The sequence below is a fragment of the Orbicella franksi genome, chromosome 10, assembly GCF_964199315.1.
Source record: "Orbicella franksi chromosome 10, jaOrbFran1.1, whole genome shotgun sequence".
Lineage (NCBI taxonomy): Eukaryota > Metazoa > Cnidaria > Anthozoa > Scleractinia > Merulinidae > Orbicella > Orbicella franksi.
The window spans coordinates 2590112-2607917 of NC_138154.1; the positions used below are offsets into that span (position 1 = coordinate 2590112).

A 17806-nucleotide genomic window follows, 5' to 3' on the forward strand; every position below is an offset into this window, starting at 1 on the left:
TTTCTTTTCTCTCTGCGATTTGTTTGAGATGTCTCGATTGTGTACCTTGACTACCAATAATCTCCAGGAAAGATACCAAGCTAAAGGAAAGGCCAAGAATTTTAAGACACTCCAGAAATAATGGCGATCTACTTGTTGTTTATGAATCAGCATACAAGTCTGTTGAAGAGCAAACAAAATAAGCTAGTTTGCATGACAGTACTCACATGATGCTTTTCCTCCAATCCACAATGGCCAATTAGGTTCTTTAACATAATCAGTAGGATTTTGAGCATCACTTTCACTTCACCTGTCTTTGTATTAGGTGAAATATTGCATCCCTTGCATTGTTCATCTTTGACTGAGCTGGTCATGTATTTACTGTTCGCTGTTTTGTAATATGCCTGCTAGAGGCAGATCAGACAATTTGAGAATTTCTCTGTCGAAATCACCTATCTCAAGGCCCTTGAATCAATGTCAAACAGTGAGTTTCAATGCCAACTTGCTATTGTAGGCTTAAAATTCAAACACCTGCAGTATGTGTTGGATTGGCTGTTAAATTTTCCTTTTATTTTGCACTTTATTTTTTAGACAACTTTGAGAACAACTCCAATTGAAAGGCCGCGTGCAAGAACGTCCCCTAGATTTTTCGGCCATTTTTGAAAGTGCTTAAAACTAGCTGAATTTTGGCATGTGGGCTTCGTTTCACCTGAGAAACATTGCTCTGAAGTTTTTTCCGCTGGGTTGCTTTTCATTCTCGAGAAATAACGTATGCAAAAAAGGCACACAGGTTGGAAAAACCGAGTGGTTTATTGCATACGCAATATCTCGAGAACGAAGCAAACTTTAGCGTGAAAACTACGGGACATTGCTTAACATACCTGAACGAAACTGCATGCGAAATTTGGAGCGTTTTCGACAAAGTTCACCTTTGATTAAAATACCTGACGCCCTTTTCCCGCCGAGTCCTTCAAATAAACGAAGCCGGGCCTTTGTTATGATAAACAGAGCCGATCCTTTGTTATAATAGCCAAGCCAACCCTTTGTTATAAGTCGAAGTCTCGCCTCGGTTTATTATAACAAAGGATCGGCCCACCACGACCGCAAGGACTTTGATTTTACTTACAAACCAGCAAAATGTCAACTTCACGCAGCTTATATAAGCTCAAATTTGTTGATTTCAGGTCAAAAGTGCTTAAAATGTTGACTCATGTTAACGCGCGACGGCAAGGATGTTGATTTCTCTTAGAAAGCAGCAAAATGTCAATTTTACGCAACGTAAAAGCTCAAAAATGTCGATTTTAGGTCAAAAAAGGTTTAAATGTTGATTTCATGTTAACCCGTGACGGTAGGGATGTTGATTTCACTTAGAAAACAGCAAACTGTTAATTTTACGCAGCGTATAAGCTCAAAAATGTTGATTTCAGGTCTAAATAGATAAAAATGCTGATTTCACGTTAACGCGTGACGGCAAGGATGTTGATTTCACTTAAAAAACGGCAAAATGTTAATTTCACGCAGCGTATAAGCTCAAAAATGTTGATTTCAGGTCTAAATAGGCAAAAATGCTGATTTCACGTTAACGCGTGACAGCAAGGATGTTGATTTCACTTAGAAAACAGCAAAATGTTAATTTCACGCAACGTATAAGCTAAAAATTGTTGATCTCAGGTCTAAATAGGTAAAAATGCTGATTTCACGTTAACGCGTGACGGCAAGGATGTTGATTTCACTTAGAAAACAGCAAAATGTTAATTTCACGCAACGTATAAGCTCAAAAATGTTGATTTCAGGTTTAAATAGGTAAAATATGGCGGCCGGAAAATAGTGTTAACATCTGGAACTTACTTTGGTTATCTGGGACAATGATTATCTGCACTGAACAAATAAACATCAAATAAGCACTTTTCCAAATACAGCAATGTCTTAAATGGCTAAAAATCACGAGATAAATACATATTTTTCGACAAACGCGATCGTAGCTTTATGTCACGCACCGCCTAACAGATTAACAAATTAACCCTTCTGCGCAACGTACGGGTCTCCATACATCTGCATATCCGCTGATCCCAGAAGTTCAAAACACTACAAATCATGTCGATATGAAATAAAATCAACGCAACCTGGATCACAGATCTATGTTACAATCAATCGCTACTTGTTGGCCATCATTACCTTTAAATGCAAAAAGCTGAAACAATCTAGTTACCAGTTCGAGAAACGCAAGCAGAACCTGATCGCAATGCATGCCGGGAAGGGTCTTTACACCTCGTGCGTGGGAAAACATGGTGGTCGATACAAGACAAATTTTATAAGTCAAAAACCAGTTCTTGCTTTCCAAACTTTGACACTAGCAACGCTTGGCAAATGGGCCACAACTCACGAGAGGGTATTTTTCTTGGGCAAGAACTGCTCTTGGACTTTGCTGCCTGGCTCGATCTGACTTCGAACGCCGATAACACAATTACGGTATATCAGCTACCTTCGAAGTTTCAGAACACATTTTGATTCTTTAAAACGTGCTGACAACTTACGGGTTTATGGAGGCTTTATGATGCCTCTCAACCACCAGGCAGGCACACAAGGTACTTTAACACTATGCTTAAGATATTAGTTGACAGAGCTCTATGCGGCACATCTCTTTTTCGTTCGATGGTATTTCGTTTGCCGCTCGATCGATTCACGTGTTGTGTTTACATCACAATAACCGATGTAAACAATCACTTCCCAGATTTCCGCTCTATATACTATTTTCCTATGACTTTAAGGCAGCTAAGATTCAGTGGAATACACTATAAACAGTCTGCCTATTTGCTGTTCAACAAAATAATAAGGTTTCTTTTGGTTTTTTGTTCAACAAAAGATCTCCAAAAGATGCTGCTTGGGAAAACTGAGCTTTTTGCATACGTTATTTCTCGAGAACGAAGAGCGCCCCAGCCAAAAAAAATTCAGAGCAATGTTTCTCAGGTACAACGAAGCCTACATGCCAAAATTCAGCTATTTTTGAACACTTTCAAAATGGCCAAAAAATCTAGGGGACATTCTTGCACGCAGCCTTTCAATTGTTCCATGACGGCAAGACTGCCCATGGATTTCTCTGAAGGGATCTCGATCTTGCCCTGAAAACTGTAGCCACCTGAAGAAGCTTTGGCAACTTTCCCACACACTGTCTCGAATAATTCCAATCGCTCGCCTCCAATTTTGCCCTGCAGAACACCATCTTCCAGCTCACCGAGCGGCTGATCAACTCCAGTTAACATGCCACTATCTACTATCAATACTAGAGGCAGTTGTTGCAACCACAAGAGGCAGTTCGATGCTCTTCAAAGAAAACTTGCTGCTATCACAGAAAAAATTGACAACTTACAAGGGTCATCCACCACTTGTGTGACAAAAGGAGAAGTGAAAACCTCCTAAGAGATATTTATGGTTTTGCTGCTGTTTTGGTGTGCACATGTTGGTCCGTTGGACGAAAACTGCCAAAATGCCCCTGACTCTGAATTCCCTGAATCGTATAAATAAGATTTTTATTCGATCTGAAATAAACACAGCAAATAATACTCTTAAACAATAGCAACTACCTGAAAATAAAGGGCCTTAATACATCATATCAACCAAAAAAATGCAAACAGATTTCACAGAGTAAACCACATGGTATTTTACAATTGTTAATCACATGCGGTTGATTACCGAAATTACACTACCAGAAATCAAAGGAAACAACTTAAAGTAACAAAGCCTTAGAAAACGGAAAAAACCCAACTTAAACTGACTCACTTCATGACGGATTCTAGAGTCCAATTAAACTGTAAAAAACCTTTAAAACGGGAAGCTATCCATTTCAACACATGTAAAACTAACTGAAAATGATTCCTACATCAAGCTGCTCAAATTGCTATGTCAATCAATGTAATCATGTTTGATAGTGTAATATTAAACTATTAAAATCAACAATAAAACGTCACACAAAATGTCACGCAAACACTGTTCTTCATTGAAACACACATGTCATCACCACAGGCAGCTATTCTGCTTGTTTTTAAAGCCTCCAGGGAACTTGCTGGGGGGAGTGGTGATTGAACAAGGTGAGATATGACAAAGGTCGCCAAAGCTTAAGAATTGATTAAATGATTTGAAAGTGTCAAATATTTATCGCTTATTTCAGTCACATTGAATTTCCTTTGTTAGCTTTGCCATACATGGGGAATAAATTTTCTGAAATCACTCCCAACCTTTATTACAGTCAATCTCAGGAAACCATTAACATTTAAAATAATTGTCTAGGACACTTATTGTGTTATAATCAATCATGGGCAAGATCTTCAACTACAGGAACCACAGAACAGATGTATTCTATCGGTCAAGGAACTATAAAATTTACTAATTTTTGGTTTTCACCTTGTCCCAAGATATACCCTCCATCTTTATATATTACTTTAAGTCTAAATAATTACTATCCTTTTGTATCAAGAACCACATCCAGTACTTTTTAGTTTAAAGGATTGTGGAAAACAAGAATCGTGCCAACATATACGGTTACTCCAGCAAGCGAATCGACAATTAATTTCACATGGCTATAAATAGGATTGATTAAAAATTTATAATTTTGGTGGTTTGCTAACTCTGGTATCATCTTTGGTTAAACTTGTGACTTGATTAACCCATTGACTCCTGTGCTGGCCATAAACAGTGGTGACGATCCTTGGCCTTTGTTCCACTTCTGATGTCATCACCTTTGATCAAAATTGGCATTGTCTATACTCAAGTTCTGCAGGAGGAAAAGATCTTTCCAATGATACCCAGATCAGGGTGATTGGCTCAATGGAGCCTAAGATATGCATGAAAATGTTCAGAAACTTGAAGAAAAACGCAGAGCAAAATTTCCTGCAACAACACTTGGCTACTCCATAGTAAAAATTGCCCGTCTTGGTGATGCTTTCTCAGACATTTTTAAACTGGAAGCAAGCCCAGTAGAAGGTCAATCACTGCCACAAAAAGATAAGAAAAGGACAAAAAGTAAAGGTAAAAAAAAAATGAAAACTAATGAGACAATCTCAGATAGTGCATAGTGTAATGCATAGCTCTGATGCAGTACTCATGACACAGTTCCTACATAACCCCTGCCATTCACTCCTGGTTTGTACTGACCTTGCTGGTCAGCTAGAGATTTTGATGGGACATAATCTTAGCAGTGTGTATGTTTGGTGTATGTATTTTCATTCACAGTCCAAGAATAACTTACAATTAATTACCATTTGTCAAGACAGCTCTCAAATTTTACTGTGGTGTTTTACGTTGATTTTTGCTCATTTCATATTAAATAATACATTTAAGTAGTGAATGTGACAATTTTACTCTTCACAAAAACGTTTGTAACTTGATACTTTTGTTTTCCTTGCAAAGGTATGTAAACTAAAACTCTTTTTTTCTCAAAAACAAATGGAAGATATGCTAGTATTCTTTTCACAGCTGGAGATAAATGGAAGAAAGTTGAATGTCGGATGAAGAAATGGAAGAGGAACAGTTCGCTTCATTTAAAATGCAAATTTTCTTTTGATTGATAAACAGGAACTAATCTAATTATCACGTAAATCAGAATGAAAGATTGTAATGCTTGCAATTTGTATTGATGAATTTGAATATTTGCATTTCCAGAGAAAACTAGCACGTTACCCACACAGTCGTTTTAGTCATGTTAGCTAAGACAACAGTATTTTTTTACTCTCTAAAAACACTATTGCCTTGGTATCAGTCTTAGGTGTTGTTCACACTTGGTGCCCGGGCACTGTGCGTTGTTCAGACTTCGGTGCCCAGTTTTGAATGCGTGTTCACATTCGGTGCCCAGTACCTTGTCAGGACATTTAAACTTTTGCGTATTTCACAATGTATCGAAGGCACATGTATTTCTTAAATGTACAAATAAGCATGTTATATGCTGTTTGTACCTTTTTGATGATGTTCTTCCACATGAAGAAATTACAAGATGACAGATACGAAGAAGAGAGACTAAAATTTACGCGCATTTTTACAACCACCTGCCTTTCAGTTGCTTGCAAGTTGAGAGACGTTCTGTCAACAAAGGAACCCACAAGAAGAACATGGGAGATTCGACAATATAAGCATGGTTTGGAAGATGAGTTCCTTCATTTTCCTGAGAGAAAGTGGTTGGAAAGCTATCGCATTTCAAAAGATATGTTCGAACATTTGGTAAGCAAGATGCAGGGCCTTAAACGTACGGTTACTAGATTGCGCAAACCTGTCTCTGTAAGGGTGATCGTGGCAATGCTTCTGAAGCACTTGGGTAAAGGCTTGGACTACCGTGAAATAGGAGACAAGTTTGGAGTCGGCGCATCAACAGCATGTCAAAAGGTGAATGAAGCTATGCAACTTTTGGTGCGATCAAAGCATATGATCAGTAGGCTCCAAGGTGGTGCAGATTTACAGAAGATCATAAATGGCTTTCAAAGGAAGTGGAATTTTCTGCAGTGCTTGGGAGCAATAGATGGAACTCGCATTCCCATAAAAGCTCCATTAGAACATCACACAGACTACTTCAACAGGAAGTGCTTCCACTCTATAATTCTGCAAGCTGTATGTGACAGCCAATGCTGCTTTACTGACATTTTTGCTGGTTGGCCAGGAAGAGCACATGACGCCAGAGTGTTCGGGCATTCAAAGATTGGGGAAAAAGTTAAGAAGGGGCGCCTAGTACCAGCTACTGAGAATTTAGCTAGAGTTATTGATACCCATGTAATTGAGCCATTTCTTATTGGTGACCCCACTTATCCCCTCTCTCAACATCTTATGAAGAATTATCCTGGAAGTAATTTACCTCAAGAGAAGGAAAACTTTAACTACAGACTAAGTAGAGCACGTATACAGATTGAGCGAGCCTTTGGAAGACTCAAAGGTAGATGGAGATGTCTGTTGCGTCCTTTGGATTGTGACCTTGAGAACGTTGTTCTTCATGTCACCAAAGCCTGCATCCTTCACAATATGTGCGAAGAACAACAGGCAACTTACCTTGAGGAGTGGGACAGACTGGAAGAAGATGAAGTTGGTGATCTACCCAGGCCTAATCCCTTGCAAGAAGATGATGCTCACCCAGGCGCTATTGCTACCAGGAATATTATCGCTCATTATTTGTCACAACACTAGCAAACCACTCAAAGCAACCGTCTTGTTTATTGCAAATGGTATTAGTACTGTATGGTCTCAGATATTTCAATGTTGTTAAAACTTACAGGACTGGAAAGATTTTGTTATGACCTAGGTCAAATCTAGGTTAATCATCTCCCAAAGAATATTATTGTTAAATCAGCTAATTTCAACATTCATATTGTTTCACACAAAAGACAAGATAATTTTAGTTATAGTCCCCTTCAATAACAGTTTTTAAGAAAAATTACCTCAATAGCTTCCGTTTGAAAAACAAGGTGTATTAAGGAAAAATTTAATACTCTCATGCCAGATTTACATTTTTTGAAAGTTTTCTTCTTTCGTCAGTCTCATCCCAGGCTGATACTCCTTTTGGAATGAACATATGAGGTAAAATACTTTAAAGATGTTCAAACAATTGCCCTATTCTATCCCTTCCTTAGTCTCATATGAGGGGACAACAAAGTTACCATTTGAATTCAACAGTTGAGTTTCAGTATTAAAACAACAGGAAGTAGCTAGTTAAATAAATTCAAACTGAATAAATGGCATAAAACAACAACTCGTTTGTTTCAACAACATGGTTACAAAAAGCAAATTGCTCTTACTACGTGACAGGAACTATTATTTATTTTAGGAAATTATTGTTTAAAATAGTCCACTCAAACAAGGTCATAATCCAGTATATATGATAAGCCAGTTCTAGGTTTCGGAAGGGATAATTTTCCCTTGGCGTCGTGAAGATCATAATTCGAACATATTGCAGAGATAAGTTGGGACGAGTTTATGAGTGCACTTGGACATTAAGCTTGCCTTTTGTTTTGCCATTCTAATTGATAACTTGTCCCAACATCTATTCTATTCCAACCAAGGGAATTAAGAAGATAATGAACGGTGAAAGAAAAGTTCCTTGGAGATGCGTGACCCTTGAAAATGTTTTCAGATAGGATTGATATATGTGGCGATGACGATTATCATATGGATGCTACCAAAGTTGATGGGGTTGTGTGCAAGAAACAAGCTCACTTTCGGTCTGGAATTATTACAATTTGACTTACCAATAATGCAATCCAGCTTGTCCCAGAATTCATAGGCTACTTTCTCTACACTGGTTAAAGCATTTGTCAGATATGGTCGCTCCAATCCTGATGATTTCATTCTATCTTTTAGCTTGCTATATCCACTCCTTAGCTTCTTTAATTTTGTTTCCACTTGCTTCACTGTTCAATCAATGTCGTGATCATCTTTCATCAATTTTTGCACTTGACCATAAACTTCTTTGTTTGTTGCTATCCCTTCCACGTTTTCCTGCACTCTAACGTCACTAGGCGAGTTCATACTACGTACGTAAGTAGGCCTTAAGTACGCCCAAGGTCTACTTGGAATGTGAACGGGGTTTATTTTAGTTCAAGTACCTTACTTTGTAACCTTAGAAACGGCGTACTTTCAAAGGAGCCGAAGTGCGCTCTTAAGTCTAGTTTTGCTGTTCTCGAATGCGTTCTTAGGCACTATCAAAACACGCGAAAGCGATAACATGTCAATCAACTAAACGGCGGGAAAAGCTAGTGCACGCAAACCTTGGCGAAGCAAAAAGCATGGATTACAACGCAAGCCGGCCTCGCTTCTTCGCTCAGCAACAATACCGATTAGAGGACGACGATTCCGTGGACTTAAGCCTCATGTAAGTGCAGTTTCATTTATTTATTAAACCAGTTAAAGACTTTTGAACAAATGTTCTGTTTTACTCTTAATAAAATCTTAATAGCCATGTTTTCATAAGCATGCTTTCTGTTCGATAGCAACAACTTAAACCAAAGATTTGCTGGAGCAGTACCCGTAACGATTAACCAGCCACAAACGCCTTTCCGCAGTGGACAACTCTTTCATTTCCCACCACACAGCCAGACCTTTTACCGTCCTGCTGCATTTCAACCAAGCGACAGTCCACCACAAAGCAACAACAGCTCCCTAGTATCGCGAACCCCATCACCAGGGCCTGAGACTTCATCCGCTAACTCAAGCCGGGTCAGTAAAACAAGTTCCGAAGGCAAAAAGAAGACCAAATTAAAGGCGTCTGACTGGACAGAAGACGAAACTCGTGAGATGCTGGCAGTATGGGGGCCACGGTACAGCAAGCTACGCAGTGCGTCCAACAAAGAAAGGATTAAGATATGGAATGAAATTTTTATCGCATACAAGGAAAGCTGTCCTGACAGCGAAAGAACTTTGCCGCAGGTAAAGAAACGCCAGCAAAATCTCGAGTACGAGTATAAGCTTTTAAAGCAACGCTCTCAGTCGACCGGCGAAGCGGGGTTTAAGAAAATCAAAGAGGGGTTTCCATACTTCGACTTTTTCGACGACGTGATGGGTCATCGCGATAGCGTTGACCCATCCAAAATGGCACTCGAAGGCTCTTCCACATTTGCCTTCGAAGAAGGCAGCAGCACATCACTCTCTCCACAAGGAAGCGTGGCCGACACAGAAAACATGGAAAATGAATTCGAAACTGCGACGCCCAATGAAGGAGTGAAACGAAAGGCAACTGATAAGCCAGCGAAATCTGGCAGCAAAGGAAAGAAGAGACGTGATGAGCAAACAGCGACGTCTGAGTGGCAGACAAGTTTTCTACAACTTATGGAACGAAGCATAGAGCAAGATAACATACGATTTGAACGTTCCACAGAAATGCTTCGGGAATCACAGAGGAATCAGTTGGAACTAACAAATGCAATTCTCGCAGGGTTTAAGGACATTTTCAAAGATTTGGTGTCAAAGTAAAACAGTGCACATATTTGATGTTCTAAAAAGGAGACAGTTGTATTAATTTTAATTATATATATATTTGTTACTGTTCTGCTGTTTTGTTGTTGCCTGTATCGGCAAGTTTATATGTTTATATGACATTTTGGTGCTACACATAGCATTCGTTAACAAATAAAACCTGCAGTTGGAAAATGTAGTGTTACAAGTTATCCCGCACAAAGTCTTTTAAAGCATCTCTCACATCGTTGCCAGTTTCAAATAGAAGTCTGCCTTCATCTTCATCGTCTGAGTCATCATCGGAGTCGCAGCCATCATCATATAGATCACCTCTCTCAATGCAAATGTTATGCAAAACACATGACGCAACAACAGTTTTCGTAAGGGTTGTCGTTTTCTGCTCAATTTTTTTCATAACAATTCGCCACCGTGATTTTAACATGCCAAATGCACACTCGACTACGCATCGTAGGGCACTGAATTTTTTGTTGAATTTTTTTTGTTCAGGAGTTAAGTGCCCCCTGTCTGAGTAAGGTTTCATGAGCCAGCTGGTAAGGGGATATGCACTGTCTCCAGCGAGAAGAGGGCCGATTTCTACTCCATTTATATTCCTCGTCGGGCCAGCAAGAATTTGCTCATTTTGTGCCAAATTGTATAGTCCACTTAGTCTAAGGACGCGAGCATCGTGTATGCTGCCTGGATAACCAACGGTAGCATGGATGAATTTCAGGTTAGAATCAACTATAGCTTGAAGGTTCACACTATAATGCTGCTTACGATTATAGTAATCCTCGTGATTTCGTGGTGGAGCATTTATCTCTATGTGGCAACCATCTATGGCTCTGACAATTTGAGGTATGCCATACATCTCTTCGAACTCGTCAACCTTTTCTGTAATTTCCTGCCTTGTCAAGGGAAATTTTATGAATTGATCCTTCCTACGAAGAAGAGCGCGCTCGAATTCACTACAAATGCATTTCGCTGTTGACTTTCCGTATCCAAATTGTAACCCACAGCTTCTATAACTGTTGCCGGTTGCAAGTCGCCATAATGCTAAACCAACTCTTTCTTCTACACTAATTGGCACTCGCATCCGCGTGTGTTGTTTTTGTATATCTGCTCTTATTAGGTCACATAGGTATTGAAATGTTGTGTGAGTGATACGAAAATGTTCCTTCCAAAGAAAATGCAGTGCTGGATTAGCTATAAGAAGGCGAAACCAGTTCTGTGGTCTAGGCCAAACCCAAGCTCTTCTTTTCAGTTGTGGTCTTTGTTGTTGTGAGTGCCCTGCCATATAAATAAGCAACATCCGATGGTTTCACCGGCTAATTCTAAAGGCTTCCTCCATTAAAGCGAAGCAATACATTTGTTGAAGCATGAAAGACCGCTGTCGCAAAAGTAGGAAAGCAAAAATCAAAATAAGGGACGCTATTCGAACGTTTCAAGGTCGCGGCATAATGAAGCTTTGAGTGTCTTGACTACATTTGCTTTGGCGGGTTTTACCGCGTAGTTTGATTGACAAGCGATTCCGCAAGTAGCATACTTTGCAATTTAGTATGAACGCTTATCTTTAAAAGTTAGCACCGCCAATCTCAAGTTCACTTGAGTTTTTATCGTACTTAAGGCCTACTTGGGCCCTAGTATGAACTTACCTACTGTAAGCGTCGACTAAAGCATCAACTTGCTCTCTTGTCCACCTTTGACCTTCCGCCATTTTGAAACTGAAGAGCAGGGGTTTGTGGGTAAAGTTCTTGGGCACTCGCTAAAATCGTGTGCAAGGTCTCCACCTTGTACCCGTGCCCAAGCACTATGCCCAATTATTGGCTCGGGCACTTACAAAACGTTGTGTTCACATTGGTGCCCGTCAGGCACCGTGCCTGGGTACAGTGCCCGGGCACCAAGTGTGAACGACGCCTTAGCAGTAGCATGACTACCATTCAAACTATAAAATGCTAACATGTGTATACGGGAAAAAAGTATCAAGAATGAAAATGTTTCTAAATTTCTTAACAAATAAACAATGCCATAAGGGCTTTGTTACACTAACTTTAACCCTTACAATCAGATGCTTAAATCAAAGTTTCAGTTCTTTTTTAACAAATGATCGTTGTTTGAGTAAAGAATATAAAAATACCCCTTGTAAATGTTTCCAAGTCATTTGTAACTTTCTTCAAAGCACTTGTAGGGGTAACTTGTTTGATTTCAGGTCTTACAGTTGGTGGAGGAATCTGATCTACAGGTGAATCTGAGTTTTCATTCCAACCCAAACCACTTTCATACTGGATCCCTTCTCTATTTTCTAGCTGCCTGACTTTAGAACTTCTCTTCTCTCTGTGCTCCCTTTTCTTCTTTTTGTACTCCCTGGTCTTTGACCCAGCACTAAGCCTGGATCTCTTTCTGTCTAATCTTTCTGCACACACCTTCCAATGTGCACCTGGAGATAACTGAATGTCACTCAATGTCTAGAATATAACAAAGGTACACGTAACACAAATTGGAAAAAGTTTTGCTTTACATGTATTTTATCATATATATATTCAGTGAAACAAACAATTGTAAAAATAGATCGTGTCAAATTGTTAAAATATTATTGGTTAGGATTAAAGGTAAAGTTGTCAAGTGAAGTACCATATAAATAAGTGCAAATTCAAGTCTAGGGGTCAACCTGGTTTCTGTGGTACAAACCCCTGAGAGGCTATAAATACATACATGTACAGTACATATTACCCCTTCAAAGACATACCTGTTCATCAAACAAGGTACCCACAAATCCTGGCACCATTTTTACCATTACATGTTTTTTTTAATATAACATGAGGTTGAAAATAAGGATAAATTGTTATTATGCCAACTACCAGACCACCCATCTACTTGAAATTAGGTAAAAGTGGGGGTACTCAAGTTTCAGAGAGATGGGAGAGACTAGTAAACCAAATCTATTTTTCTTAAACTAGGTACAACAGTACCTACCTCTGGAACATAAGAATACCCAAGATTCTTTTGGCTGACGGCACAAGCCACTCTGTAGGCGTTACTCTTGCTTGCCCCATAGTGGCGGATTTTAGGAGCCTTGCTTCCTACAGAGTTGTTCTGTGACTCATTTGCCTGGCTTGAGCCAAGTGGGGCAAGTTTCTCAGCATTTTTGGCAAAGACCTCAACTACTACTTCAAGGTCTTTCTGAAGCTTTGCATCTTGGAGATCATTGGCATACAGGAGTGATTTGTGCATGTAAGTAGCTGGGTCTTTGAGGAAGCCACACCAAGATAGGTCAAAGTTTTCATGTTTCGCAAAAGCATGAGGGACAAATGCTCTTAGGTTTTTCTGAAGCCCTTGAACATTACCCTTGTTTTGGGACAATGTATAGCCAAAACATGTCAACAAGTAGTTAATAACTTTAATACTGAGGATGCCTTTGTAATGCTTCTGTAGGGTATACAGAGAGGTTCCAAACGACCTTTTAGCATCCACTATGTCTGACCACTTTTCAACATCATGTGTCACGCTCTCTCTGACCTTTTTTATGGTGCTTGAGTCCCCATACCCAACGAGTATGTTAACTTGACCATGGTGTTGTGATGCAGACACTGTCACCTCTACAGCAACATCTGGCTCCATTGCTTTGGAGGACCCTGTCCAGTTCTTTTGACTGTCATGTTTTCTTGGAACACTGCCATTTCTAACTGCTGCCTTGCAAACTGTACAATGCTTTGTCCTTGTACTGTACCCTAAAACTTTGCCTGTATGAAGTCCAATGAGGGAACCAACTCCTGTGACAAATGCAAAATTTTATATGACACATGTAGCTCTTTTATGACTAATTTAGCTTTAGGAAAAGTTCCAAGACTGGTATTTTTGGCCAAATTCCCTTCCCAAAAATAAAAACACAAGATAGCCAGGAAACCAGATGTGGAAAAAGAGCGAGTCTAGTAATCAGCTATGTTAATAAATTATTAAATTATGCAAATTACAGAACTACAATGGAAAGCACTGGTACTCAGAAAATTGTTCCAGGTAACACAAACTTGAATGTTTGTCAAGAATTTTTAGCTCCTGAATGTAAGAGATTTCACTAGGTAAGTAGTAGTACGGGAAGATCACATGAAAAATAAAGTCAGAAAAAACTTATGGTAGCAGTCTGATGTCAACATAAAAATGTAATCACCTGTCAGGCTAGTGTCCCTTCCCCCGTTTTTGCCAGCCCATGTCATAAGATGCTCCGATCTTTATGCTACCCGACTCTGATTCTTGTTGTCCATAGATCCAGCATCTTTTTTCGGCTTCAATGGCCTCTGCACACGACTTCTTTGCTACAGCTTCAATCACCGGGCCTGCTTCTTTCTCTCTTGCATTCAATGTGTTTTGGCCAAGAGGTGATAAGTTTATCAATGTTAACAACGCATTTACGTGTGTTGTGCCAATTCCTGCATGTGGCATACCTTGACACAGATTTTAACATTGTACCGTATTTTAGTTGCAATTGAAAAGAAGAATTTTAGTTTATTTCAATATGAAGAGAGCTGTTGTAGATAATCTAGTTGCCCAATTATCTCAAACAAACCTAGCATGTATCACAAAACATTGTAATTTCTAATGTACTGAATTGTATCTTCTAATTTAGTGATAAAATTGTCTAATTAGGCAGAATACAAGACACATTTAGCACAAATTTTACTCCGTCTGAATCCTGAGAGGTTTTTGAAAGTGACCCTTAATGAAAAACAATAACAAAATAAACGTACCTGAGGTAAGTTTTGTGTTGACATCAAAGATTGGTCTTCCCTCCATTTTGTAGCTGGCTCAACGAGTCTTATTTGTCAGGCAAACATTAATTTCTCCGCAGTCACAGTTCGAACATGTAATATATAAACAGTTGGACAACTGAAGTGGGTTTCAACATGTTTGGCATCCACTATAGAGAGCTTTCGCCAAAACATCTAACTGTACTACGCGTCTCCCGGTCAACTAAAAACCCTTATGTCTGCCATCACTCTCCACTATTACACTAAGCTCTTCGGCATTTCGTTTGAACCAGATACATAGTTTTTCTCGCCTTTCGTTTTCTTTTCGCTGTTGAAAACAGCCTCTTTTATCCCGCGATCTTATAGCCGCCATCTTTGAAAGATTGCATGTTTGTCAATGTTTTCAATTTAGGATGCGCAGTAGAGATTGCACAGTGCAAAACAGGGGCATCACCTTAACAGCCGGAATATCCCAATGTATTAGGACATCTGTGATGTCACGAAACTCATGTTTCAACCAATGAGAATGTGTGTTTTGGTTGGAGTGTTGTGTTTCACAACAAACCAAGAGATTCAAGATGGTGGACAAAGAGAATCGCAAATACTTTCCAATGCTACGAATGCAGGCCTTCAGGAGATATATATTTATCTTAAATTGAGTTAAATACTGTCCAAATTATAAAATAAAAGGAAAGTTTGTGTTCGCATTCCATGTCACAGACAATTCTGCCCATATAACGATTATCCTCGGACCGAAGGAAGCACTACGGAACGCAATGCGGGCCATGTTTGACGAGCTGCTGTTATCATTCTTTGGAAAGAGACCGTACAATCGGTAAGCATCTTTACTCTGCATTTTTCTAAGACAGAAATGATTGATATGAGAATTGAGGCTTTCCTCTTATTTAGTGATTATCGGACCAAAATTGACAGCATGTGCAAGTTCTTATATGCCCGCAAAGAAATTGTAAATGTCCAAAATGTTACACGTTTTGGATAAGTTGAGGAAATGAAATCATTATCAAAACAGAATTTTCAATAATGCATACGAGTGAGAAATTCTTGTTCTTTTATACAAAATAAACTAAGCTAGAAAACTGTATCAAAAATTTGTGTTGTCAGATGCAGGGATAGTCAAAAATTCTGTTAATATATTCTTTGTAAATCTGAAATTTCTCCATTTTGGTATTTATTCCAAATATTTCTTTTATCTATTTGTTACTGTGCTAAAAGATATCATGTCTGATTTCCACATTTAAATTATGAAAACTTACATATAATTCCTGACTTTCACAAGTTATTTACCCAAAAATATCAAAATATAATTCCAGGACAGGTTGACAAGGGAGCATTCACAATCCATCCACATGTCCCAAGGTTTTATTATATCTTTATTTAAAGTATACAAAACAAATTCAGTCTTGAAAGTGAAATCCATTTTATTTTATTCACTCTTTAGGTACTCTCGACCTTGAATTTGCCTCTTAGCAGAATGCAGGACCTGAAACAAATCACAAGCACTTAGAAGATTATTACATTGCTTACAGATGTCAATATTATTACAAATGTATTTTTCGTTTTAAAATATGAATTTATTTTGAATGTAGTTACCACATTAGTCTCACTAAATAAGAGATTGCCCTCAAGTGGTCTGATGACTCTTATGTTCTCTATTTTTTATTACATATTCTTAACCAAACTGATGTTTCCTGTTCACAACCAATTAATGTTTTGCATTAGTTTCGCAATTAGTAATGTTCAACACTCTACACTACATTCTAAACTCTTGTACCTTTTCAGTCTTTGCTTTCATAAAAATTATTTATTAAAATATTACTTTCTGGTACATTCAAGCTTCATGGGGAGGTGAAAAGAATCATCACCTACTAGGAACAGCTGCAGTGTGTATAGTTTTTAAAAAATGCCAAAAAAAAAAAGAGTGCAATGCCCCCTACAAAACCTTAACTTACATGTTTGCATGGCCCTCAACATCTGGTAAATGAGCACAAACAATCTCTCTACCCTTTGTGCCATTCCTTGTGATACTGATAGCATCCATTTACAGGGAATCACTGCACGACCCCTGGCCTGTCTGTTTCGCTGCCACTTCTCTGCTGTAGGTGGTTTTCAACAGGCTGCAAGCTCTCCAGTGATAAAACTGGGGTGCACATTCAGTGAATCCACGAAAACAGAGACCTCCCAAATTTGTTTAATTTTGTCCGCGTACTTAGCGGCGTGTTTTTTCCTCTTTTTTCCCTTTGTTTTTTCCCCAAAAATTGTGAATTTACAAGCAGAAATATAGTATTACGGGGCTTTTATGAATGACTATGATCTCTAACTGCTGACCGCACAAAGGACATTGGAGACTCATTTTCCCACACTCTTCAAAATGACGCGAATTACTGGTTTGCACTGTCAGGCCATTGAAAATTCAAAAAACACAACCATTCAATAAATTAACTCAAGAATCGGGAGTGTGAAAGATGATTGTTATATCAACAACCTTGCCAAGACTGAGGTCTGTTTTTCATTCGTGTGTTACTTGGAAAAGTGGTTCACCCAAATTTACAGAGCTTTGTATGGAGACGTCATGTCACTGAGTTTTGCTATTTAAATGAAAAGTTATTACTCTAGAGCTCCAACACATTGAAATTAATACCTCTTCTAGAGCAAGAACTGTTCAGTTGGCCAAAACTTATGCGATGGGTCATCTCACAATAGCATCCTATTGTAATCTTGTTTGAAAGACATTTCCTAGAACCTGACATAGTCAGTCTTGTTCCACATGGAGGGTATATGCACAAAGATACACAGAGCAAGATAGCACTCAGCTGGCTCAAGTTTCTGTACATCACTCATTTTGAGGGGCACTGGGAAGAATAGCAGAGAACAAAGTGCACCTCAGAGATGACACCATTAAGGTAGATGGGTTCCTTCCCCACACAAACACCATCCTCGAGTTCTACAGTTGCGACTGGCACAGATAATCCGGTACTACTCACCCAACACAAAGTCGCTAGTGGCAAGTGGGACAATGGGTGACTTGTACACTAACATAACGAACAGAGAAGGACGTTTATGCCAGGCAGGCTACAATGTGGAATCAATATTGAATGTGAGTGGGGCAGGGAATTGGCTGACAAACAGTGTCAGCAGACATATACACAACC

The 17806-nt window shown here is 39.0% G+C and overlaps 1 protein-coding gene across 1 annotated transcript; it reads right to left on the reverse strand.

The window, feature by feature from the left end:
* Positions 1–11672: 11672 nt before the first annotated feature.
* LOC145501071 (uncharacterized) lies at positions 11673–14133 on the reverse strand. Its single transcript, XM_081480633.1, has 2 exons — positions 14060–14133; positions 11673–13664 (listed from the first exon to the last, which is right to left on the reverse strand). The coding sequence occupies exons 1-2, from the start codon at positions 14103–14105 to the stop codon at positions 12820–12822; spliced, it is 891 nt and encodes a 296-aa protein (XP_081336759.1). The 5' UTR covers positions 14106–14133; the 3' UTR covers positions 11673–12819.
* Between the last annotated feature and the right edge of the window lie 3673 nt (positions 14134–17806).

Coding starts and splice junctions, on each gene's coding strand:
- LOC145501071 (XM_081480633.1), bottom strand. CDS start 14,105: ATGACATGGGCTGGCAAAAACGGGGGAAGGGACACTAGCCTGACAG. Junction 13,665..14,059: donor AAGGGACACTAGCCTGACAG/GTGATTACATTT, acceptor CATTTGTCACAG/GAGTTGGTTCCCTCATTGGA.